Source organism: Thamnophis sirtalis, unplaced genomic scaffold (genome assembly GCF_051295495.1).
Source record: "Thamnophis sirtalis isolate CommonGarterSnake01/CBP01778 unplaced genomic scaffold, rThaSir2_p1.2 scaffold_3, whole genome shotgun sequence".
NCBI classification, from domain to species: Eukaryota; Metazoa; Chordata; class Lepidosauria; order Squamata; family Natricidae; genus Thamnophis; species Thamnophis sirtalis.
The window spans coordinates 151,167,606-151,194,538 of NW_028261383.1; the positions used below are offsets into that span (position 1 = coordinate 151,167,606).

The 26,933-nt window shown below is 43.2% G+C and overlaps 1 protein-coding gene across 3 annotated transcripts; it reads right to left on the minus strand.

Moving 5' to 3' along the window:
- Positions 1 to 1,496: 1,496 nt before the first annotated feature.
- Positions 1,497 to 24,055, minus strand: LOC148048247 (uncharacterized). Of its 3 annotated transcripts, XM_087707869.1 has the most exons (6): positions 23,795 to 23,934; positions 15,232 to 15,340; positions 13,641 to 13,758; positions 12,631 to 12,786; positions 3,970 to 4,038; positions 1,497 to 1,689 (listed from the first exon to the last, which is right to left on the minus strand). In XM_087707869.1, exons 3-6 carry the CDS (start codon positions 13,718 to 13,720, stop codon positions 1,680 to 1,682), a joined length of 315 nt encoding a protein of 104 aa, XP_087563995.1. In that variant the 5' UTR covers positions 13,721 to 13,758; positions 15,232 to 15,340; positions 23,795 to 23,934; the 3' UTR covers positions 1,497 to 1,679. The 3 variants fall into 3 exon arrangements, with proteins under 3 accessions (XP_087563995.1, XP_087563993.1, XP_087563994.1); XM_087707867.1 differs by lacking the exon at positions 13,641 to 13,758; XM_087707868.1 differs by lacking the exons at positions 13,641 to 13,758; positions 15,232 to 15,340 and having other exon boundaries at positions 23,795 to 24,055.
- Between the last annotated feature and the right edge of the window lie 2,878 nt (positions 24,056 to 26,933).

Genomic DNA, 26,933 nt, shown 5'->3' on the forward strand with positions numbered 1-26,933 from the left:
ATATCAAACCAATGGAGAAAATGGGTTAGGGTACAACAATTTGAGGCTTGTTTCCTTTTGTATCAAAAGACTCAGTGGGCATTCTAGCCTAAGCCTTGGCATAAAATTTCCTCAGAAATCACTGGTATCTTATTTTCTTCTAACCAATAAGACAGCATAGAAGGTGGGGATGGATGGATGGATGGATGGATGGATAGATAGATAGATAGATAGATAGATAGATAGATAGATAGATATAGATATATAGATGATAGATAGATAATAAATAGATAGATATAGATATAAAGATATATAGATATATAGATATAGATATATAGATAATAGATAGATAAATAGATTAGATATAGATATAGATATAGATATAGATATAGATATAGATATAGATATAGATATAGATATAGATATAGATATAGATATAGATATAGATATAGATATAGATATAGATATAGATATAGATATAGATATAGATATAGATATAGATATAAAGATATAAAGATATATAGAGATAGATAGATATAGAGATAATAGATAGATAAATAGATAGATACAGATATATAGACGATAGATAGATAGATAATAGATAGATAATAGATAGATAATAGATAGATATAAAGATATATAGATATATAGAGATAGATAATAGATAAATAGATATAGATATAAAAGATAGATAGAGATAATAGATAGATAGATAGATATAGATGATAGATAGATAGCTAATAGATAGCTAATAGATAGTTAATAGATAGATAATAGATAAATATAAAGATATATAGATAAAGATAGATAGGCCTTTGATAAGGGTATTTCCAACTGGTACCTCAGGCTTTGTTAGTCCTCCTTCTCTTCCTCTTCCCCACTTTTGACAGAGCAACATTTAAGCTTAGCTGTAAGTCTGCAAGGATATACACAGGGGTGGACTTCAAAACTTTTAGCAAGGGGTTCTCTGCCCGGTTGCTGGGTGGCCGTGACCATGGTGGGCGTGGCCTAGTCGGCCTCCTACACTACAGGGGGGGAGCTTTTTGCCCTCCCCGGGCTCCGGAGGCTTTCCTCGAACCTCTGGGAGGGAGAAAACGGCCTCCCCAGGCTCTGGAGGCCCTCAACGGGCCTGCTTTTCACCCTCCCTGAGCCTCTGTGTGTGCCCTGCGCTTACCTGCATCCAAAACGGGCCGTGTGGGGACTCCTGGGAGGAACAGGGTGGGGTGGGTGGGGCCAGCCAGAGGTGGGAATTGGGAGTTCTCCAAACTGCACAGAATCTTAGCTAGAGGTTTTCCTGAACTCCTGGATATACAGCCAACAGCTGTGACAAGAAGGCTGGTGTTTCTCTTTCACCACAAATTATCCTCTTGTGGCATCTAAAAGGCAATTGTCTTTTGAGTCATTTATGGGATTTTCAAAAGAAAAGGCAGTTTCCAGTAATGGACTTGATTCCTTAAGTCCCTTCCCCCCAGTTGCTTACATCCAAAATATATGGTAAGTAAAAAAGAAGCAGAGACTGAAATAAAACAAGTTTAATATGAGATTTACTGTAGATACATTTAGGAACAAGGAAAATGAGTGTCTGTAATTCACTGGGTAGGAAGCAACAGAAAAAGAGCATCGAAGTATCAGCAAAAGTTCTCATTGCTGGATGTGCTTAAATGCTGCAGGTGGGGATGTCCAATTCCTGGATTATCCTTTCAATTGTACCTGTAAAAGTGACAGAGTGAGGAAATAAGCTGAGTTTTGTGATCAGGGGGAGCTGAGACCTTCCACAGAATTCGCTTTGATCTACTGGTGCGTTTTAGAAAAATTACAATAATGATGAGAAATTATTATTCAGTTGGGTTGGCCAAAACCAATTTGGATCACTGTCTGTCCCTGCAATTACAGGATAAAATCGGTGATTTAGGAGATTGGAGTAATTTCTCTGCATGAAAAGACGGGGACAATTGTTATCAGCTCTACGGATAGTTCTTGATTAATAAAAATTGGGACTGGGATTTCTGTTGCTAAGCAATGCGGTCCTAAAGTACCAGGTCATATGGCTGCACTGCTTAATGATGCCAGTTTTTGCAGACCTGGTTGCCATCTCTAAGCATGGACTGTGTGTGTCATTAATTTAGTCATGTGACCATGACTTCTGACCAGCTTCTCTATTGACTTTACTTCATGGGAAGCTGGCAGGCAATGTTGGAATTTGAAGGCTTGCAATTGCAGCCCATTGCAATGTTCTAATTGTGTCCCAGACACCAAGCACCCAGAACTTTGAGGACCTGTCATAAGTAACACTCATTCAGTCCCACCGCAAATGTGGTCACTAAATGAATGAATGTAAACTGAGGACTACCTGCATTGGACTAAGATAAGGCAAGTCATGGGCAAACAATAGATACAAACTTAAGGTAAACTGCTCCAAACTCGATCGCAGAAAATACGACTTCAGCAACAGAGTGGTCAATGCTTGGAATGCACTACCTGACTGTTGTTACATCCTCAAACCCCCATAACTTTAACCTTAGACTGTCTACTGTTGACCTCACCCCATTCCTAAGAGTGTAAGGGAGCATGCATAAGCGCACCAATGTGCCTACCGTCCCTGTCCTACTGTCCCCATTTATTCATACCCATTTCCTGTGTTCATGTCCATGTTTCTACTTATACCTGTTATCTCATACATGCTTGACTAACTAACTAACTAGCCAGCCAGCCAGCCAGCCAGCCAGCCAGCCAGCCAGCCAGCCAACCAACCAACCAACCAACCAACCAACCAACCAACCAACCAACCAACCAACCAAACAAACAAACAAACAAACAAACAAACAAACAAACAAACAAACAAACAAACAGTCAGAAACTAAGAAAAAGACACTCTGCAGACATAATCTCCCTTTATTAGAACAGCTATAATAGTAGACTCTTGCCTCATTTATAGTATCTTTATGAGAATTGGGATGGGGTGGTGGTCAAGCTGTCTAAAGCATTTTTGGCCTGGGCTCACATTTTTATTTGTCCAATTGTTAATAGCAGTTCTTCCTTCTGTCCTTCAAGGCTGAAATGTTTATCTTTTTACCTGCCTTCATTCCCAGGTAAGGGAAATGATATTAGAAGACAAATCATGCATAGTACAGGCAGGTAATCCTCGACTCACAACTGTAATGGAGCTTGCCCATTATGGTCTCAAGTCATGACAGTCGTTAAGTGAGATGGCTATGTGATTGCCTTGCTTATTTACCTCACCCCTGCTCTCCCTGATGGCAGTTGTTAATTGGATCGTGGGGTGGCTTACAGGTGGGGGAAGCGCTGGGTGGACTAGGACAAGTCTGCAGGGACCTGGTGAGGAGGGGGAAAGTAGGCCCAAAGCCTGCGGGGACAGGGTTGGGCAGGATGGGACAAGAGATAGGTAGGGGAGGCTGCTGCAGTGCCTCTGCAGTTGGTCATAAGGACAAATGACCATGACTGAATGGTTGCTAAGCAACCAGCCATTAGTTGAGGACTACCCATATAGAAAGTGTTGTTTCTAAAGGCACTTTTGAAAGAGCAAGAAAGATGCATACATTTCTTGTATTTATTCTGATCAGTGGTGGGCTATGACCAGTATGCCTCAGTTGGGGGCGTACCAGTGCCTGCCGGGAGCACCAAGTACCCTTCCAGTGCTCTGGAGGACCCACCCGCCCGCGCTCCTTACTGGTATTTGAGGTTTTTGGGGCTTCCGCTTCTGCACACGGAGCCTATGGCGCCTGCACGACGCTCTGCCGAGCAGCTGGAGTGTCACAGAGGCGTCGCAGAGCATCACAGGCAGTAAGTACACAAGCGCGCATTCATGTAGTGGATACTCAGTCCCGTTGCACCGTACTGGTTGCAACAGGATCCGGAACCCACCACTGATTCTCATCCACCCAAGGAGGTGAAGGTGGTTGCGAAAGACAGAGAAACATGAACCGAAGCCTAAAGATGCAATAACATATTTTACATACTGTATAGCCTCACCTCAGCCAGAAAGAGCCAGGAGGATAGCCTAAGAAGATGGGTTTTTCTTTAATGAACCGCTTTGTAGAGCTGTAAAAAGAATGAGGTAAAGGCTATGAGAGCAGCAAAAATGTTGTGATCTTAAGCAGGTTTACTCTGAAGTAAGTCACACTGCATTCAGAGGAACTCAATTCCAGGTGGAAGTTCAGAGAATTGCCTGCTCTGAATAGCCAAAATAGAAAGCTGATTCATGGTTATACACACTGCCCTCAAAAGGATACTCAGGATATTATGTCTTGAAGAGCTGTCAGGAGGTCAGTATTCATTTTTGAGGCTGGCTTCCTTAACAGAAAAGTTTATCTAGACAAGCATCTATTAAAAAATAAATATATCTTTTAGATATAGATCTTTTATTTATTCCGCCATTTGCAGAATAAGCTATGGATTGTCATCCTTGCAAAGCAGACCAGAGAGGAAGCATGGCCAGGTGAGCTAATCCTACATTATTGTAATATGTTAATTAATAATAATTAATATTATTGTCCAAAAGGTGCTTTTTCAAGAGGCAACTGGACTTTCCGATTTTTCTTTGAAGATGTTTTGCCTCTTCAGCTCTTGCTAATATTATATTAACAGAATCTTGCAAGTCTGAAAGTATATTTCTCCTCCACCCCAATCTCCTTTATTGCTAAAGATACTAGGGAAGGTTTCTTCTGAGCTTCTTGTCCTTTCCACATTCTTTTTGCAGGGTCTTTATATCTGACCTTTCCCTAAAGTAAAGGTTCCCTTGCACATATGTGCTAGTCGTTCTTGACTCTAGGGGGTGGTGCTCATCTCCGTTTCCAAGCTGAAGAGCCAGCACTGTCTGTAGACATCTCCATGGTCATGTGGCTGGCATGACTAAATCCCAAAGGCACATGGAACGCTGTTACCTTCTCACCAAAGGTGGTTCCTATTTTTACTACTTGCACTTTTACATGCTTTCGAACTGCTAGGTTGGCAGAAGCTGGGACAAGTAGCAGGAGCTCGCTCCATTACACGGTGCTAGGGACTCGAACCGCCAAACTGCCTTTCTGATCATCAAGCTCAGCATCTTAGCCACTGAGCCACCGTGTCCCTCTAATCTTTTCATAGCCAGTGTATTTTTGCTCTGTGTCTCAAAGTCATTCCCACATACCTTTACACATGGGGGGGATATCTTGTTAAGATAGATTTGTATATATAAGCCCATACCAGAGGTGGGTTGCTGCCGGTTTGGCCTGGATCAGCCAAACTGGTAGTAGCGGTGGTGGAAGGCTCCGCCCACCCACCCGGATGCTTTGCGCATGCACAGAAGCATCGTACATGCACGGGAGCATCGTGCATGCACAGGAGTGCACCCGAACCAGTAGTAAAGAAATTGGCAACCCACCTCTGGTCCATACACATTATACCCACCTATGTCCTCCTTTTTGGCTATGCATTTCTGTCTTGTTTGGGTTTTTCCTGAGGTATTATGGTTAATCAAATCAATTCTGGAAAACTGGAGACTAGTCTGTGAGGTTTTAATAAATCAGCCTTTGATTAAAGTTTCTTAATTCTGAAGATCTTATGATGTGCTTGACTGTGGCTCCCATTATTTTACAGAATCAGGAAGACTTGGCAGGTATGATGTAGTTTGTAGACTGACATGCTGCATACACGGATAAAAGTAATGTGAGCAAGTGGAGAAAAGAAGAGAAGGGAATTAGATTGTACTGAAAAGTGTCAGTGTAGATTCATGAACTGGAATAGGGCTTAATAACAAGATCAGCCAATGAAGAGATGTGGCAATTGGGTCAGCCAATGAGGGTTCTTTGGAAACTGAAACAGTATTTGCTGGAGACAGCTAGGAGCTTGGGCATGGCTTAGCTCTGTAGCTCTGAGTCTGTGCTGAGCTCTAAACTAGTCTGCTGCTCTGAGCTGGAACTGAAACTGTTCTCTGCCTGTGTTTGCTTGTATTTACTACCTTGTTGGAAACCTGCTTTTGGTAGTGTATATTTACTTATGTGTTATTCTCTTTATATACTATTATGTATATAAAGAGAAGTTGAATCCTGCTGAATCAGTTACTTGTGTGTGCTTTCTGGATGTGATTGCTGCTGCAAACTCTGATAGAGATTAACCTGCATCTACAAGTACAATCTAACAGATATTTAACTTAATACACATAAGGATCCCAATGAACCAATTGCAGTGAGGAAAAACTTTTTCATTTTGCTATTAAACAACAAGCAGTTAGAAATCACTTATAATTTTATCACAAGCCATCCATTGACCCGTCATTAGAATTGATCCAGTGGTGGGTTCTGGTACGGTTGGAACGGGCCCAACATTGTCCACATGGACGCAAGCAGCATGCGTGCATGTGTCTTACCGCTTCTGTGAGCCTCCATGATGCTCCAGCTGCTTAGTGGAGCATCGCACAGGTGCCGTACGCGCCTGCACGGAAGCACCAAAGATTTAAAAGACCAGTAAGGAGAATGGGCAGGCGGGTGGCCCTCTGGAGCACCATACCAGAACGGTATTCAGTGCTCTGGGCAGGCTCCGGTATGCCTGGACCGGGGCATAACACCTGCAACCCACCAATGAATTGATCACTATCTGCAGTGTTCAATCATCACCTGTTTAACTGAAAGGAAATGAAAGGAAATCTCGTGGAGAGGAGGAATTTGTGCTCTGGAACTGAGCCGAGGGAGGCTCAGTTCCAGGCTGGAACTGAGGCTGGGGGTGGTGTGAACTTCTTGCGGTCCGGGAGCTGGCAGTGGACCGGCAAATTTCTACTCTTCCGAGCTGCCAGCTCCGAAAGACGCCGGCACAGTTGAAACCGCTGACGCCGCCCAACACCGCGGCCCAGCTGGTTTGAGAAGCCCGACCTCCCCCTTCGTGTTTGCTGCCTGACCGCCGCGACTACGACCTCCGCTGTGCCGCTAGCCTGCCGTTGCCGGCTTGAAAAACGCCGCGGCTCAGCTCAGCTGTTTTGGGATTTTTTATGGCCAAGCTGCCTGGGGAACTTTGATCTTCCTCCGACTATTGTTGGCTGCAGCGGCCCCCGTTGTCTGTTGGCTCGCTGGTTGTCTCTTTCCATCTGAGCCGCCTAACATCGCGGCTCGAACGAACGAGCGTAGCAGACGGTGGAGATTGGAACTAACTTAAACAGCAAACAACGAGAGAGCTGGTGAGAGAGGGGAGTTTGGGACGCAGGGACGCAGAGGGACGCTGCCTGTTGCTGGCCACCGACATTGCCGGCCGTGGTTACCATCTTATGCCGCCTAACATCGCGGCTTGAACAGAAGGAACTGGTGGAGACCGTGGAGATTAAAGGAGAACTAAGAGAGAGTTGGTGAGGGGGAAATTGGCCCCTGGGACAGAGTTGAGGGAAGGTGGAGAGTCCTATGATTCACAGCTGGCAGCGGACCGGCAAACTTTAATTTCCGAGCTGCCAGCCTCCATAGACGCCAGCATTGTTGGCTAATAAAATTGACCACCTTGGACTTGTTTTTGATGCGCTGGGCCCCAAGAACGTCGGGCCCGATTATTGAATGGAGCGCCCCCTCCTCCCCTTCTACCAGAGATAGGCTTCCCTCCCTCCCTCTTTGGACTCTTTGGACTCCTTTGATCCTGGAAATGTCATCAAAAGAAGCTGCTGAAATGAACACACTTACCAGACTTCTTGCTACTATGGTTAACTCCCCGGTTCATACCATTGCAGCTGACTCCCGAACTCACTTTACCCCCCAGCCCCTCCCCCCCCTGGACTACACTGAACTTTTCAGAAGAGCCCCCCCTCAAGGTAGGCCCTCCCTTAGGAGAGGGCAGAAGACACCTTTGGACTACCTTAAACTGAACATTGTGTCTATGAGCCCGTGCAATTTTTAAACTTTTAAATTTTAAATTTTTACTTTAATACGGTATGCTGAGTGCATGGGATTGCTTGGGATGATATGAATGATCTCACTTTTATTACTATTACTGTTGTAACTTTGTGTTTTAATTATTTTGTGAGGATTGTTTGAGTGAGAGTTTGGGTATGACTGATTCGGAGGACCTGCCGGGGTATACGGGGGTCATCGGGGTGGTTGGGGGGACCACAACCACGGGTGAGGGTCGGAGCATTGCGGTCATGACAGGGAGAGGCAGATACGGCGGGGACTTTAGGGCAGGCCATCATCGGGGAAGGAGGGCTCGCTGTATCATAGAGATCCCTCCTTCCGGCCCTAGGAGTCCCACTCCAAGGCCAGATGGCGCGGGTGTTCAGGACCCTGGTCTCAGGCTGCTGTCGCTAAATGCCAGGTCTGTTGTTCATAAGGCCCCCCTCATCCGGGACTTGATGACTGATGAGGGCGCAGACCTGGCATGTATTACTGAAACATGGCTGGGCCCTGAGGGAGGAGTCCCCCTCGTCGAGATGTGCCCAGCCGGATTTCAGGTGCTACACCAGCCGAGAGCCCAGGGAAGGGGTGGCGGTGTGGCTATTGTAGTCCGGGAGTCTTTAGTACCTCGTAGGATCCCTGCTCCGGAGCTTGTCGGGTGTGAGTCCCTGCTAGTGAAGCTGGACCTCAAGGGTCAAGTGGGTTTGCTGCTTACGTACCTGCCTCCCAACTACGTTGCAGCAGCCCTCCCCTCGCTCCTCGAGTCAGTAGCCGAGCTGGCGGTTGAGTTCCCTAGACTTATAGTTCTGGGGGACTTTAACTTGCCTTCGCTCGGTGAACACTCTGATGGAGCGCAGGAGTTCATGGCTTCCATGACAGCCATGGGCTTGACTCAAGTAATTCGAGGCCCAACTCACTCAGCGGGTCACACGCTTGACCTCGTATTCCTCTCGGAGCAGTGGAGTTACGATCTTGGTCTGAGGGGTAATGAGATCATACCCCTGTCGTGGTCAGACCACTACCTACTGAGGCTAGACTTCCGGAGGCCAAACCTCCACCGTAGGGAGGAGGAACCGACCAGCTGGTTCCGCCCCAAGCGACTGATGGATCCTGTTAGGTTCCAGACGGAGCTTGGGGTTATTCCTGATACCCTCGCCCACAGTTCGGCGGAGACCCTCGTCGCTGCCTGGCACTCGGCAGCTTCGGAGTCTCTCGACCGGATTGCGCCGCTACGGCCCCTCCGGGTCAGCGGCCCCCGGAGGCCTCCTTGGTTTACTGAGGAGCTCCGGGAGGTAAAGCGCCGGAGGAGACGCCTAGAGCACTCGTGGAGGTCCGATAGGTCCGAGTCGAAACGGGCACTTTTGACAGCATGCACCAAGGAGTATATTCGGACCCTAAGAACAACAAAAAGAACATACATTGCCTCCTTGGTAGCGTCCGCCGAGTCCCGCCCAGCCGCCCTGTTTAGGATAACCCGCTCCCTCCTAAATAGGAGGGAGACGGGGGACTCCTTACAGGGTAAGGCTGAGGAATATGTCCAGTTCTTGGCGGACAAAGTTGCCCGGTTTCGAGCGGACCTGGACTCCACCCCAGTAGATCCAGCCGAGACACAAGGAGAAAACTTGGCAAACCATCTCTGGGTTGAGTTTCAGGAAGTTGCCTCTGGGGATGTGGACAAGGCTATGCGAGCTGTGAGTGCCTCCACCTGCATACTGGACCCGTGTCCCTCCTGGCTGGTTGCCAACAGCAGTGAGGTGACACGAGGCTGGATCCAGGTGGTTGTTACCGCTTCTCTTCGGGAGGGGTACTTTCCCACCGCGCTTAAGACAGCGGTGGTGAGACCCCTCCTGAAGAAGCCGTCTCTGGATCCAGCTATTCTTAATAACTATCGTCCAGTCTCCAACCTTCCCTTTGTAGGGAAGGTTGTTGAGAAGGTGGTGGCTCTCCAGCTTCAGCGTACCTTGGAGGAAGCTAACTATCTTGACCCCTTCCAGTCTGGCTTCAGACCCGGTTACAGCACAGAAACCGCTTTGGTCGCATTGACTGATGATCTCTGGAGAGCTAGGGATGGAGGCCATGCTTCCATCCTAGTTCTCCTGGACCTCTCAGCGGCTTTCGATACCATCGACCATGGTATCCTTCTGCGACGACTGCGGGAGATAGGGGTGGGCGGCACTGTCTTGCAGTGGTTCTCCTCCTATCTCTCGGACAGGTCGCAGTCGGTGTTAGTGGGGGGGCAGAGATCGTCCCTGAGGCCCCTAACCTATGGGGTGCCGCAGGGGTCGGTCCTATCCCCCCTACTATTTAACATTTACATGAAACCGCTGGGTGAGATCATCCGAAGGCACGGGATAAAATATCACCAATATGCGGACGATACACAGTTGTATCTGTCCGCCCCATGCCAACTCAATGAAGCGGTGGACGTGATGAACCGGGGACTGGAAGCCGTTAAAGACTGGATGAGAGCGAACAAGCTGATACTCAACCCAGACAAGACCGAGTGGCTGTTGTGTTTCCCTCCCAAAAATTTGACCACCATACCATCACTCAGGCTGGGGGGACAAAATTTAAACCCCTCAGAAAGGGCCCGCAACTTGGGAGTCCTCCTGGATTCACAGCTAACTTTTGACCACCATCTCTCAGCTGTGACCAGGGGGGCATTTGCCCAGGTTCACCTGGTGCGCCAGTTGCGGCCCTACCTGAATCGGGAGGCCCTCACAACAGTCACTCGAGCCCTTGTGATCTCTAGGCTGGAATACTGTAATGTGCTCTACATGGGGCTGCCCTTGAAGAGCATCCGAAGACTTCAGCTAGTCCAGAATGCGGCCGCGCGAGTGATCGTGGGCGCACCACGGTTCGCCCACATAACACCGATCCTCCGTGAGCTGCACTGGCTACCTGTTGGTCTCCGGGTGCACTTCAAGGTCTTACTCACCACCTATAAAGCGCTCCATGGTAGTGGATCTGGCTATTTGAGAGACCGCCTTCTGCCAATTACCTCCCTGCGTCCCATCAGATCACATAGAGTTGGCCTCCTCCGTATTCCATCCGCCAGTCAGTGCCGACTGGCGACTACTCGGAGGAGAGCCTTCTCTGTTGCGGCTCCGACACTATGGAACAATCTCCCCGTGGAGATTCGTACCCTCACCACCGTCCAGGCCTTCCGTACAGCCCTCAAGAACTGGCTAACCCGTCAGGCCTGGGGATAATCTTATTTTGCCCCTCCCGAATGCTGAATGAATGTTGAGTTTTATTGTTTAATTTACTTTGTGCACATTTCTTTTTTTGTATTGTCCTACACTCCCCTTCCTTTTTTGATTGTAAGCCGCCCTGAGTCCCCTCAGGGAAAAGGGCGGCCTATAAATAAACTACAAACAAACAAACAAACAAATGTAAAAGATGATTTTCAAAAATTATTTTGCTTTGGACTCTATAATCTTCCTTCTTAGACATATTAATTCTTATTCTGAAATGCACAGCTATTTAAAGGACATCCCTCACCATCTTTTTAAATCACCCAACTTAACTCTGTTGAATGTATTTTGAATCACTTCTGACAACAAAAAGTATTCTAGTCATTGATGAAACTGAATTCTTATTAAAACTCAGAAAATGGTTTCCCATGAAGGCCAGCAAATATGTTCAAGCTGCAGCTGATGGTCATAAATAGCTCCTTCATAGTCATTAAATATAGTTTTTTTTTAATGTAATTTTTGAATGGCTATTCATTTAATTGCATATATTTTTTAACATTTGCTTCTTCATTTACTATTTTAATTGCTCACCTGATAACTGAAGATTGTGTTATACCCTATGAGTTGGAATAATAGGTTAAATAACTACTATTATGGAAAATGGATATTTTTCTTAGGTGAAAAAAGATTCAATTTGGGCACAAAAAATCAGGACCATGTGTTAAGGTCCAGTTAAACTGATTTATTACTTGCACCAGTGGTGGGATTCAAAAATTCTTATTACCAGTTCTGTGGGCGTGTCTTGGTGGGTGTGTCTTGGTGGGCGTGGCAGGGAACAGATACTGTTAAATCTCCATTCCCTCCCCACTCCAGGGGAAGGATACTGCAAAATCCCAATTTCCTCCCGATCAGCTGGGACTCAGGAGGCAGAGAATAGATGGGGGCAGGGCCAGTCAGAGGTGGAATTTACCGGTTCTCCGAACTACTCAAAATTTCTGGTACTGGTTCTCCAGAACTGGTCAGAACCTGCTGAATACCACCTCTGACTTGCGCCTATATTCAAGAATTTAGTCAACTAATATTCCACACTAATTTGGTCCTGGATAAGAGTTAACAGAATTCAAAAGGGGTTGCTTAGACATGGAATGTAAGGACTGTAGGGCAGTGAGGGCTAACCTTTTGGTTGTTGGGTGCCAAAAATGCGAGTGTGCGCATGCGATGGCATGCACATGTACTGGCACCCATAATGCAAAGCACACACTCCCACATGCACACGCATGCACAACCCTCCATGCTCTGCCCCCATGCACCTCCAAGCTGAGCTTGGTATTTCCTCCAGGAGGCTGGGGAGGCCGTTTTTGCCCTTCCCAGGTTTCGGAGGCTTTCCTGAGGCCTAGGAAGGGCAAAAACAGCCTCCCCTGCCCCTCTGGAAGGCCGAAAATCAGTTGGCCGGCGCATGCATGCACACTGGAGCTGATGGCTCGCGTGCTGGCAGATATGGCCATAGGTTCGCCATCATGGCTCTAGGCTAATTACTCTCTTGACCCCATCCTCAGGCTCTGCCTGTTCTTCTTCTACAGTTCACCATCTTCTACCTGTAACGTTTGGCATTGATGAGCCAATGCACGAAATCTCTGGCCTTCATGTTGTCCAAATGTTCAGAAAAATCGCTGGTAAAGGTCCCTTCGGAATGGCGTTTGATGTCGGAAGTAAAGCTGCGGGCGCTTTTCATGTTGTAAGACTGCTGCCATCTGAGTGAAAGCCAAAGATAAGATAGATAGATAGATAGATAGATAGATAGATAGATAGATAGATAGATAGATAGATAGATAGAATAACTTGCCACTTTGAATGTACACTAATCGCAATACAATAAAATGAAATTTTGTTGGATACAGCTCTCAAAGGGTCACTACCTCCAATATACACTAAATAGAAAGGTAAATGTAAAGGTTCCCCTTGCACATATGTGTTAGCTGTTCCTGACTCTAGGGGGAGGTGCTCATCTCCGTTTCAAAGCCGAAGAGCCAGCGCTGTCCAAAGATGTCTCCATGGTCATGTGGCTGGCATGACTAGATGCCGAGGGTGCACAAAATGCTGTTACCTTCCCACCAAAGGTGGTTCCTATTTTTCTACTTGCATTTTTACATGCTTTCAAACAGCTAGGTTGACAGAAGATACACTACATAAATATGTCCAAATAAATAAATACAAAATTATGCATATACCCATATGTATTATATGACACAGAAAAACAACACAGTATTCTCCCTCAAAAAAGAGCAGGTCATGGCATATTCGAGTCTTTTCCCATGTAAGATTGAGAGTATTTTGGTGACGTTTCAATGAGGTCCCACTTGCCATCTTCAGGCTGGTGCCTTCAGCTTCGTGCTTGTGCGAGCAAAGTGTGATTGGACATGGCTGAGAAATTCTGGGAGCTGCACAGATCTTGCCGAGGTTGAACATTCCTGTTCTAGCTTCAAAGCATCTGACAGTAATTTTTTGTACATCGAATAAAACCATGAAGTAATCAGATATAACTGATAATCCAGCATTGACACATATAGTTTGAAATTGTCTATGGATGTCATAGTGTCTGCCGTACTCTTGATTGTGCCCACCAAGGACATTCACAGGGTGGATATATGTGTCAAAAGGTAAAGATGGGAATTGTGTCAGCATCATCAACGCCCTGTCTCGTTTTTATGGGTGCAAAATAATGCCTTTTGAAAAAGAAAAAGAAAAAAAAACATGAAGCAGGAAGAAAAAAAAAATCTGCATGTTGGCCAGTTCTGATGCAATCTCACTAGATATCATGGCTCTGAATTCCTAGTTATTTCATTGCCCTGAATTTTCCAGTTTTAGTTCTGAATTTTGGGGTTGCATTCTCTTGGACATAAATGGTATGCCGTTGGGGGATTTTTCTAGACTGGCAGTTCATTCTCAAAGTGGATAGGGCAGCAATGGCCAGGAGGGTCACAACTCAGATTCATCTTTTACACTAATCGAACCTCTTCCTGAACTAGGAATGTCTCCTCAATGTTACCCAGTGGATTATTGCAATACGCCCTACAATAAACCCTACATGGGGTTTCCCTTGAAGACCATCCAGAAGCTGCACTTGGTCCAGAATATGGTGATGCAGATAGTGATGGGTATGCCTCATGTAATACATCTGTTTTTAGGATACATGGAACCCAAGAAATGTGCCTTCTCTAGCTCCATGTCTTCCCTTTGGAATAATATCCCGCAAAAGTTTGGGTACCTCCAACCTTGCAAGCCTTTAAAAGGGCCTTTTTCGCCAGGTTCTGGTTAGATAGAGTATATGTTCTCCAAGTGGTATTGAATCCAATAGTTGCTTATGCACCAACTAAATTATTTGCTAAACAAATAATTCCCTCAACACTGTCAAACTATTCGCTAAGTTTGCATTACTATTACTAATAGTCTTCTCATTGTTCCTATCACCCATCTCCTCTTATACTTATGACTGTATGACTGTAACTTTGTTGCTTGTATCCTTACGATTTATATTGATTGTTTCCTAGTATGATTTGATTGCTATTTGTACCCTGTGACTAAGTGATGTACTTTATGATTCTTGACAAATGTATCTTTTCTTTTATGTACACTGAGAGCATATGCATTAAAGACAAATTTCTTGTGTGTCCAATCACACTTGGCCAATAAAGAATTCTATTCTATTCTATTCTATTCTATTCTATTCTATTCTACTCTACTCTACTCTACTCTACTCTACTCTACTCTACTCTACTCTACTCTATTCTAAAACTGATAAATTAAACAAACAAACAAACACTCTAACTTAGCATTTTTAACTTAGTATTTTTAAAAATATTTGTTTCCTTCCACCAAGTTATCTGAAATTACCCTATGATCCAACCTTCTCCAAAAGGGTCATTGGTCTGTGACAAGACCAAAGCTCCTTTAGGCATCATAATTCTTGATCATCTCTTTCATTTTCACATTTTCTTTCACTTCTTGTCTCATCCTATCTACTGCAGAACATCTCAGTAACATTCTCTGCCTCTGTGCTTTCCTCAGATTTTCTTTCCCCAACATTTAGTTTGGGGAAGACTGTGGTAGGAAATTGGCAAACACAATGGCTTCTGCAATTCTTCCCTCTCCTCATACACCCCCTATTAAAATCAAATATATTAAAAGTTTCTTCATACCTAGACTCATCTGTGGAATCCTTCAGGATCATTTGCCAACTAACAGGGAGTAAAGCTGCAATGACAATTCCACAGATACAAATCCACCATGTTTTCTTCATCAGATCTTCTGAAGAAAGAAGGCAAACAAAGGCATGAAAAAGAATTGGACCACATTTTTAACTTTCCTAACAGTTTAGTACTGGATGCTCATAAGAAAACCCAGTTCAAGCTTTTCATTACCCCAGAGATGGTGAAATTGTTCTTGCAGGCATTGCGTGTATAATCCCAGTTTTGTATACTGAAGTTTTTTCAAAGCTATGCAGATGAATTCAAAATAGATAAACTAAAGCAGTTGGTCAGAAGTTGATTCATGTTTGCATTATTTAGAGGCATTGGCAAATTCCAACACAGGAAGAACAATAATAAAATTCATCCTCTACAAAGAATGAAGATGATCAGATAAGATAGAAATCATTGCTCAGTGAATTCCCATCTCCCTTTTAGTCTTCTTTTATTATTATTTTTTAAAAAAATATGTGACTGTAGAAGACACTGACCCAGATTTGATCAGATTGTCTTCTAAACACAGAGAGCTTTGAATTATGTTAACTTGTGGACAAAAACTGCCCCCCCTCAAGTGGTTCCATTTAATACGATTGATCAATTTGGAAAAGAGGCACCCAATCGAACAAGCTGTGTATCCGTATAACATGAGAAATGCCTTTCTCATACCACTTCCAGTATGTGAAACAGAGCATCATCCCTCAAGCTTAGTAAGACTGTTCTTCACAAATCTGCCTTTCAACAGAATTAAGCAATGCAAAGGACTTCCAGTGAAAGTGATAAATACAATGACATCTCAGAAATAGCTCATGTTTCTTACGTTTTATTCCTTTCACAGAACAGCTTATCCCATCTAAGACAACCTCAATGGACCACAAACAACATTCTTTCATTCTTGACTTAGTAGGAAAATAGAACATGGTGGGAATAAGAGATTCTCCTCCTTTTCAAACTGTGTTTGAAAAATAGATTATTTTGACAATGATAATGCATACTTTCCTGCTACAGGTAGTATGGAATGGGATGGGATGAAGCATATAGTGCTTACCTTCCAAAAGATGAAGCTGCTCCTTAAATCCTAGGTTCCTTTCCTTTGTATGAGCTCTTTTGTGTCTTAAGGCTGTTCTTACCAGTGTTTTTAAGCTTGTTAGCAGAATGTTAAGGGATGACAGGTAGGTCATTAGCGTTCCAGGTTTTAGTTGGATAGGTCACTTATGAATCATTACCGGATCTTTCTTTGCTTTCTTCTTCTTCTAGAAAGCTTTATTAGTGGTTCCACAAATAAGATGAAGCCAACTAGCTCCTTCAAAATGTCTTGAGCAATTGATGGAGAAGGAATTGATGGAGAAAGAACCATGCATTTTTTGGTATTGTCCTACTAAAAAGTCTACCGTCTTCAGATATTAACTGAGCCCAGGAAAAATATAGGTCTGTCTTACTCTATCTTGCATATACTTGGGATTTGCATTAAAAAGCAACGGTTAGGCAGTTGGGCTCCACCATTTGTTTATATTCACCCTGTGCTCTATTAAACTATATACAGGTAGTCCTCAACTTACAACAGTTCATTTAGTGACCGTCCAACCTTACAACAGCTGTGAAAAATGTGACATGACCATTTTTCATACTTATGACCTTGGCAGCATCCCCTTGGTCAGGTGATCAAAATTCAGATGCCTGGCAACTGGTTCATATTTATCACCATTGTTGTGTCCCAAGGTCATGTGATCTCCTTTTGCGACCTTCTGACAAGCAAAGTCAATGGGGAAGCCAATCTCACTTAACAACCGTGTTACTAACTTAACAACTGCAGAGATTCACTTAACAAATGTGGCAAGAAAAGTCATAAAATGAGGCAAAACTCACTTAAGAATGTCTCACTTAACAACAGAAATTTGGGGCTTAATTCTGGTCGTAAGTAGAGGACTACCTGTACTCCTATGAACAATAAAAGGAGTCATTTAGTATACATTTGATGAAATAACTTCTAATCCCTAAAACCTTATGTTGTAAAAAACCAGGCTGATATTGTTGCAATACCATGAAAAATATTTTCATCAGGATTATTTTCCCTCCATATAGCCTTTATATTGTTGGGGGTGGGGGTGGGGCGGGGAGAGGCCAACTGATCTTCCAGTTAAAAAGGCCTACTACTACTTCAAATGGAGCTCTATCCATCACTTTTTTGGTCCCAAATATCTTTATGCAACCATAGACAAAGAGCTAAGATTTTGAACAAAAAAAATCTGAAATCTGCTGAGGTTGCTGAAGTCTTGTGAGTGACATTTCAGCAAAGTTGGCCCAAATCTTGTAGAATTTCATGAGGAAGACGGTGCAATGGTTGTAAGATTTTGTGCAAGGACACTAAAATAGTCTGAGCTCTATCTGAAAGTGCCCTGGGTTTGAAGGACTGTGCTCTACAAATCTGGTTGAAAGATGCGGGAAGAAAAGTAATTAAAACCTGAATGGCAATTCTTCCTTTGCTTCTTGTCCAGATGTGATTGGACATTGAGCTGTAGTGGCGCAGTGGTTAGAATGCAGTACCGCAGGCTACTTCTGCTGACTGTTGACTACCTGCCATTTGGCAGTTCAAATCTCACCAGGCTCAAGGTTGACTTAGCCTTCCATCCTTCCGAGGTTGGTAAAATGAGGATCCAGATTGTTGGGGGCAATAGGCTGACTCTGTAATCCACTTAGAGAGGGCTGTAAAGCACTGCGAAGCGGTATATAAGTGTAAATGCTATTGCTATTGTTATTGCCATGTGGATTTTACCAATCCTGGTCTTATAACAGGGATAACTCTTTTTCTCCTTCTGAATGCAACTGAGTTTGTCCTAATATCATTTAAAAAGTCTCTGTAGGAGAACAAGAGACTCCTACTAATTAGAACCTTCTAGAGTACAAATAAATTGACCTTCACATATACAGATTCATTAGTGCAACCTTTGATGAACTGAACTTCCTCTTAAGCTAATATTTTAGTGCATCATTGGGTGCCTCTGTTATGATTGCTGTCAAATTAAGTTGCAGTGTGATAACATGGTTCTTGCAGATGTTAGGCATAATAGATATTAGAAGCTAATGTAATTCTGGATATATACTTTTTCAGAGTAGAAATAAGGGGAAGAGAATATTAGAAGCTAATAAGTAATTCTTTACTGACTATACTTTTTTACAAAATAGAAATATGGAGAAGAAACAGGGAAGTAATATTCTACCTCCAACTTGGGATGCGTGAATCAATACACATTTCACTGTCCTTGTAAATAAGGAATAGTCATCTTATCAACCAGCCCTGCTGCCATGCATAAGCAGAATAAAATGGGTCTCTTCTGGAAGCCTTTTTATATTCTGCTAAATTAAAAAGTACAAATCTTCTGACCAAATCTGCACCAAACAGAATCTAGGGCACCATTCTTTCTCTTTATCCCCATGGATTTTTAAAATGTATTCTTTTACTGCTTTCACAATAATGACAGAGAAGCAGAAACAACTCCCCCCCCCGCGCAAAAGATATAATAGAAACATTCTGAAACAAAAACAAAAAACCACAGTGTTCTTTAAGTGAAAAAAACACAACAAAAGAAAAACAATACATATTTTAGTTGTAAAATAGTTACAAATATATATATATATATATATATATATATATATATATATATATATATATATATATATATATATATATATATATATTGCAATTATTAAAAGGGATGTGGTTGCTCAGTGGCTAAGACGCTGCGCTTGTTGATCAGAAAGGTTGGCGGTTCAGCGGTTCAAATCCCTAGTGCTGCGTAATAGAATGAGCTCCCATTACTTGTCCCAGCTTCTGCAAACCTAACACTGCGAAAGCATGTAAAAAATGCAAGTAGAAAAATAGGGACCACCTTTGATGGGAAGGTAACAGCGTTCCATGCGCCTTCAGTGTTTAGTTGATATAGTTCCCTACTGTAAGGGGCAGAATAGATGAGCACCACCCCCTAGAGTAGGGAACGACTAGTACATATGTGCGAGGGGAACCTTTACCTTTACCTTAATGCAATGTCTACATCTATAGGCAATATGCTCGTAGGTGGTGTGCATCTGCTCTCCAGTTCACTGAGTGAAAGATGGCATTGCTTCTTGATCTTCTGGTAAAGGTCAAGTTTAGTCTTTATCTCCATATTGGGTGCCTATCTACTTTGCATTCAGTGCTCTTGATTTCAATTCCAGACCTTTGCAGTTTTAAGACGTTGCAGATAGTGAAGAACCCTATGCTATACTTAAAAATGTGGTCAAGATTTCTTAGCTTGGAAGCTCCTCTACATACAGGAACTTCAATTCCCATGTTTTTTAGACAAAATATGAGCAAGGCTGAGAATGTTAGGGATTAAAATTCATTCATCCGTGGTTGAGTAAGGCTGCCTGGGAGAGTTGTTGCAATAGATCAATGAACTAGTTTTGGAATTACACCATTAGAACAGGACATGGACAATAAAAGGGAAGTAATTTAGGTTAGGAAGAGACAAACTATCGGGATAACGGTGTTGCAAAATCATTAAAAAAATTAAAAATCCAGGATCCTTTTAGTTGTGTTTCTTGTGGAAGACTACGCCACCTGAGAACAACCAGTGGTGGGTTGCAGGCGGTACACCCCGGTACGCGCATACCGGTGCGTGCTGGAAGCAGTAGCCACCGTTCCGGAATGGTGCTTTGGAGAGCCCACCTGCCTCCCGCCTTCGTTCCTTACCTGTATTTGAAGGAAATGGGCCATCTGTGCACATGCGCGCAGTGTATGGTGCCTGCGCGATGCTCCGCTGAGCCTGTGGTGCACGGCCACAAGTACCCAAAGGCTAGTACTCATTGCAGCGTACCAGTTGCAAATGGGAGCCAAAACCCACTACTGAGAACAATGTACATACACAAGAAAAATGGCAACATGTGCTATAGTCATATGTTTAAATTGAATCCACTTCCTACATTTTGCAGCTTTGCACCCTTCTTTTCTGAACCTGTTCAGGGGTTCTTTTATGTATACCTAGGTTAATGGGCTCCAAAACTCCAAGGTAGCTAACACAATCCCATCTGGCCTCTGGACAACACACCCACAAGTACCCAAAGGATAGTACTCACAACTTACTCGATCCCTCTTCTCTTATTCTACCACAACTTCTGTTCTTTCACATCTTCTCTTTGTGAGGCCTCTTTTTGGAGAATAGTGAAATAAAGTAAATTAGCCTTCGGCTACTTTGGGTTCCCAAACAAATGTAAACTACCTTCCCTCTCATTCTCCTTCCAATCCCTGGTCAGGTTTATAGACACCAGTTGCTGGGCTGGCTAGGGGGAGGTCTTAAAGGTGCTGGCCATTTAGCAGGAACTATGTTATCTCACACCACCATTCCAGTTGATGCCCTTCAGAATAAGGGATACAATCATGGGCGGAATTCTACCAATTTGGACCAGTTCGGGCAAACTGGTAGCTCTGACAATCAGTTGGGAGTGAACTGATTCACTCTTACGACCAGGTGGCCCTGCCTGTTTGCCCCTGCAATTTACTGACCAACCGTTTTTTTCAGCGTATAACACACACCTTTTTCCCTCAAAAAAGAGGGTGAAAATCTGGGTGTGTCTCCTGAAACTCTGCCCGCTTTGCCAAAATGAATGTGCAGAGGGTTTGAGAGGCCTGCAAAGTGCTCCTGGGGGCTGGGGAGGACAAAATCGAGAGAAAAACAGGCCATTTTTTGCGTGTTTTTGCCCCCCAACCCTCAGGAGCATTGTACAAGCCACCTAAAATCTATGCATGCCCCTTTTTTTGGCAAAAAACAGGCCCGATTCCGTGAAAAACAGGCCGTTTTTTGCTCAGTTTTTGGTGAATCATTGAGCCATTAAGTGAATCTGGTTTTCCCTATTGACTTTGCTTGTCAGAAGTCTTCTGGGAAGGTAGCAAATGGTGATCATGTGATTCCGGGAAACTGCAACTGTCGTAAATACATGTTGGTTGCCAAATGCCCAAATTTTGATTGTGTGACTCTGGGAATGCTGCCAGACTTGTAAGTGTGAGAGCTACTTTTTTCAATGCCACTGTAACTTTAAACAGTTGCTTAATGAATGATTGTAAGACCTGTATATTAGTAGAGGAACTGACAGGTTTCTTTCTCCACAAGGTGTCTCTCCAATCCAACAGTAGACTGGATCTCTGAAGCTAGGCAGAAAAAGTAAATGTAAATATATAAAAATGTCTGTATATTAGCTGAAGCCATTTCTCATTTTATAAATTCCTGCTGGGTGGTTATGATGCAGATTGGACTTACTGAGCTGTGGGGGAGGGAGTGAAATGACACGATTTATTTATTTATTTATTTATTACTTTTTATTCTGTGTTTGCTTGTTAGATTGATTCCCTCTACAATATCCTATTTGGCCAGCTGGGGTTTTTTTTGGGGGGGGGGGGTGCTTTTTCTCCATGTCTCCATTATTGTTCCTTGGTGGAAAGGCAGGACAACATTCCACCAAGACACAAAGACAACCTGAGCAAAATTTTGTTACACAACTGTGGACCAAGAGTTGTCTACTCACTCACTTATTTATTTAGTATTGTTTTAACACAACATTGAACACAAAAAGAATCTATCTTCTCTTTAAAAAAATAATCCAGAAAATCCTCTCTACTCCCAGAAAAGGGTACTTTGAAAATATAAAAATATAAACATAATCTTAAAGATAACTACAGAATGCTCTACTTTTGTAGAACATGCTTAGAGAGCTGGATGGAATATATTAAAGGTAAAGATTTCCCTCGCACGTGCATGTTAGTCATTCCCGACTCTAGGGGGTGGTGCTCATCTCCATTTCATAGCCGAAGAGCCAGCGCTGTCTGAAGACATCTCCATGGTCATGTGGCCGGCATGACTAAATACCACTGAGTGCAGTTACCTTCCCACCAAAGTGGTCCCTATTTTTCTATGTGTATTTTTTACATCCTTTTGAACTGCTAGGTTGGCAGAAGCTGGGACAAGTAACGGGAACTCACTCTGTTACACAGTGCTAGGGATTCGAATCACAGAACCGCCGACCTTTCTGATTGACAAGCTCAGCTACTGAGCCACCGTGTCCCTTGAAATCTATTAGGAAATGCTTAATTAGATAACCCAACAAGAAAGGAACTACTGGCTGGATTCTGGAATCCCTCCCAACTTAAGTACGTCTGTGTCTTGGGTCACATTACCAAGAAGGGGGAGTGAGAATGGAGGACATGGCATCATTCTGACTCAGAGATGTCCTACCATGTAATGTTGGAAGGACATTAGGGAGAAGAGCCATAACCAGGGAAGAGGAGAAGAGGCAGCTTAGCCCAGAAAACAAATGCAGATGTGGCAAACATCTCAGAAGGGACTTTCCATATTTTCTTTGGCTGTAAAGACATGGTGGGGGAGAGAAGTACTTTCAGTCTTGAAAAACCCTGTTAATATAACCATACAATAAAGTAGAATTAGTCCATCCAGGTGGACTACCTTGCTAAGCTGATGCCAAGCCCCTCTCTCATATTGGGTGATACTCCCCCCCCCCAATTTATTGTTTCTTTGCAACCTTTATTCTGATCCCGTCCATTTTCAAGCTTGATCTTTCTTTGGCCAGTGTCTCCCCATACACTAAATCTGGTCCTATTCTGTTTCCCAAGTGTGCTACTGACAGATAAGCAGATAGAAAATCAGACTCTTGAATCCCTATAAATAATTGGTTTCTGGCATACTTTTGAGCTGTGCAAAGAATAAAAACTGAGACTAGAAGAACAAAATAACCTTTAATTAAAAGCTTGCTGAAGGCCTTTTTGCTGTGTTCATTTTTCAGCCAGTGCTATGGCCAATGCTTTAAATACTGTTCAGCCAAATTAAAGCTGTTTCCATGTTCTGCTGCAGCAAATCTGGTAACTAACAAGAAAATGTAGATTAGTTTCTTGTGTTAATCATGTTATTATTCTTGAAGAAAACAGACATTGAAGCTAGACTAATTTATTATAAATGCAACCCTCCCCTCATTTACAATTTGCTCTCTGAGTGTTTTGTGATCTATACAAACAGGGATCGGGTTGCATCTGACATAATGATCTACAAATTGCCTAACCTTGTAACGCGCCAGCCATTCAGGACTATTTTTCTGTTTGCCCATTGGAGAGGAAGGACAGTACCCAATCATGTCATATCCTTCTCTACAGTAACCACTCCTGTCATGTCCTTCTCTATGGTAACCAGTCATGTCAGGTAGCACTTTCCTGGTCTTACATGATGGAGTAATCAATAGTTTCAGTGAAGCTTGAGGTTATTTGGCACTTATTACCTGGGAGTGGGAGACTGGCTGGAGGAAGATTAGTGGGTGGGAATGCCTAAAGCCATAAAATAAGCAACTGATTGAGATGGAGACAGAAGAATATGGAACCAACCGAGGATACAAGGTATGCAAAGAAGGCAGAAACATATGGCTTCATTTTTGTGAAGCAGAGTTTGTTGAAGAATGAATCATGGGAAAGAATTGGATTGCTCACCTGGCTGGAATAGAACCCAGTCCCAATTTTTGATTCTTCTTATGGGAAGCCCATGGATTGACAAATGAGGGAGTAGCATCTTGAACCCCATCTGACTTTCCTGGTGCTTCTTCTTTTGTATTCTGCCTCATGGGGGCCCATCTCTATCCTTCAGTGTTTTCCTAGTCTCACTCCTGAGATCACAGTCATGTGATTTTTTTTCAATCCTGAGTCAGAATAAGGCTACCTTGGCTCTCCTTGAGGAGGCCTTTTGTTTGTTAACAGCATGTGCCTCCCCTTGGCATCTCAAATAACTTGATGTACTGTATATTCAGGATTTTAAAGTCTTCATCCACAAACCAGTTTGGTTAGTTGATTAGTCTATTTGTCCTTTGTTTCACTGTGCTGGGTTTTGGTATTTCCTGGTATCAAAATACAGTGAAAAATGTGGAAAAAACTTACTCTGGGATGAATTCCTCCAAGCCTTATAGCTGGGATTGTTGGATGTGGATTTGTAGCATTAAAACAGTTCTCCTCAACATTGGATCATCAGATGCTGCTACTGGCTAATTCCTATTTTTATTAGTCAATATGGATAATGATAATGACTATGCAGTTGTACTTGCGAGTCCCCTTGGACTTGTGAGTCCTTTGGTGATCAAACCGGTCAATCCTAGAGGAGATCAACCCTGATTGCTCTTTAGAAGGCCAGATCCTGAAGATGAAACTCAAATCCTTTGGCTACCTAATGAGAGGAAGGACTGATTGGAGAAGAGCCTAATGCTGGGAAAGATTGAGGGCAAAAGAAGAAAGGAAGGCAAAGAATGAGATGGCTGGATGGTGTCACAGAAGCAGTAGGCATGAGCTTAAATGGACTCCAGAGGATGGTAGAGGACAGGAAAGCCTGGAAGAACATTGTGTATGGGGTCACAATGGGTTGGACATGACTTTGCAACTAGCAACAACAATGCAGTTGTAAGCCCAGCAGTATCCAAGAACCATGGTGGGAAAGGCTTGTTTGAAAAGCTTTAGGGCAGTGAAACTAGATTGGGTGCCCAATCGGTTGACTTTCCTATCTATTCCTTCTACTACTTCTGCCAAACAAAACTTTAACTGTATCTCCAAACCAGAAAGAAAGACAAAAGGCATCCTGTATCATAACCTGGAGCCCTTCTCCTTCCCACCAAAGTTATCTGACAAACGGATGTTGGATCCGGGAAGGTCCAGTGTCAGCAGAGTTCTGATTGTCCTCATGAAATACTGGCTCATATTCCCATTGAACTGGCATCTATTTATCTACTCATATGTAACATGCTTTCAAACTGCTAGGTGGGCAAAAACTGAGGTGAGTGACGGGAGCTCACTCCATCGCACAGTGCTAGGACTTGAACCACTGGAGCCAAGACCATCTCCAGCATCCTTAAGCCACTGAGCCACCACGCTTCTGATTTAGGTGACTGGAAAAATAGGAAAACTTATTTAAAAAAAAAATTAAAGGCCAACATGAGCAATTTATGAAAGTGCTAAATTCCCTGTCATTATAAATAGACCTTTTGTCTATTTATTAAGCACAGCTTTCTCATATTAATTCCAGATAATAAGTTGCCTTCTATCAAAGGATAAAATTCTTTTTGGACTAAGCTTATGGTAAACCGCTCCAAACTTGACTGTAGAAAATATGACTTCAGTAACAATGTTGTCAATGCCTGGAATACACTACCTGACACTGTGATTTCTTCCCCAAACCCCCAAAACTTTAACCTTAGACTGTCTACTATGGACCTCACCCCATTCCTAAGAGGTCTTTAAGGGGCGTGCATAAGTGCATCAGAATGCCTATCGTCCCTGTCCTAATATTCCCTTGTATTCTTATTCATTTCATGTATTCATAATCATGTTTATACTTATATCTTTTATCTAATACATGCTTGATGAAATAAAATAAATAAACTTGTCAACAGCCACCTCAAAATTGTCCTGGCGATCCAGGCAACCCTCACTTTGATTTGAGTTCATTTAATTTTAATGAAAATTAAAGTTCAATGAATGAGGTGCAGTTTATATTACCATACAACATGTCTCTTCTGGCAGATGAAAAATGACTGTCAATCACTTTGGGAGTGCTCAGGAGAGCATTCCCATGATTTTTGGGTGGGGTGCAGTTTATGCATGCCTACTTTACCTGGTTGGGCTGTTGGTCCACCTGGGCCCTTCACAGTTTCAAAAAGATCTCCTAGCTAAACATGTGAGAAGAATTTCTCAGTGTGATATAGAAATCCTGGATTCTGAACTTGACAGCATGTTTCACCAGCAGAACAAAGAGCTCACAGTTGGCTATGCATTATATCAGGCCCATCTCTCATGCCAGCTAATGCCCCTTAATCCCCTGTGATTAAATGGTATGGCTTTTCTTTTGACACATCTTGGGGATTTATCTATTTCTGCGGTACATGAGGTAAAAATAACAACAGGAGTAAATGTCACATTAGCACACACCCCCCCCCCCCGACTGAGAGGTAAAGGAGAGACATTCCAATCTGAATTGTAAAGTAAGTTCTTGTCCAAGTGGAGATTTCACAATTTTTATGAGTCCAGAGTCTGGTATGATTAAGTGGTGTGATTAAACAGGAACAATTTCCCTATTTCACACAATTGACCCATTCAGTAGGAGGATGTCCGGGTCACAGTTACAGTAAATACGTAAAAGGCATGCTATCGAAATTAGTCTGTGGGCTACATGGTAGCTTAATCTCCAGCAGAATTAAGCTGCCAGGATTCAGTGATAGCTTTGAAAAAGTTTGTTTTGAAGCTTAACATTAATGGGAGGTTCCCTGCAGACCTGCCTTAACAGTCCTTTGGATTTATTACTGAAGGTGGATCAAAGCCGAAAGCAAATATTGGATTGTAGAGTTATTCTACTTATTTCTGATCACGGAGCGCAGGGCTGGGAATGTGACATATGGCAAGAAATATGAAATAGCTAATAAGATAGAATACCGTGGGCAATGCCTGATATTATGTAACATGGCAATATAACAACAGTTTCTAGGGTGGTGCAATACGGTGGCAGGGAAATTCTATATGGGGTTACTGGTTTATATTGTGATTGCACACTTGGTGTCATATTACAATCTGCTTTTAAGTAGGGTGTTTTTTTTAA

What these genes read in the sequence shown, in the direction of transcription:
- LOC148048247 (XM_087707867.1), bottom strand. Translation starts at nt 23,885, where the DNA reads ATGGGGTTCAAGATGCTACTCCCTCATTTGTCAATCCATGGGCTTCCC. An exon ending in CTGGGTTCTATTCCAGCCAG is followed by an intron (nt 15,341 to 23,794) that starts GTGAGCAATCCA and finishes TTCTTTCTTCAG; the next exon opens with AAGATCTGATGAAGAAAACA. An exon ending in ATCAATGCCAAACGTTACAG is followed by an intron (nt 4,039 to 12,630) that starts GTAGAAGATGGT and finishes TTCTTTTTACAG; the next exon opens with CTCTACAAAGCGGTTCATTA.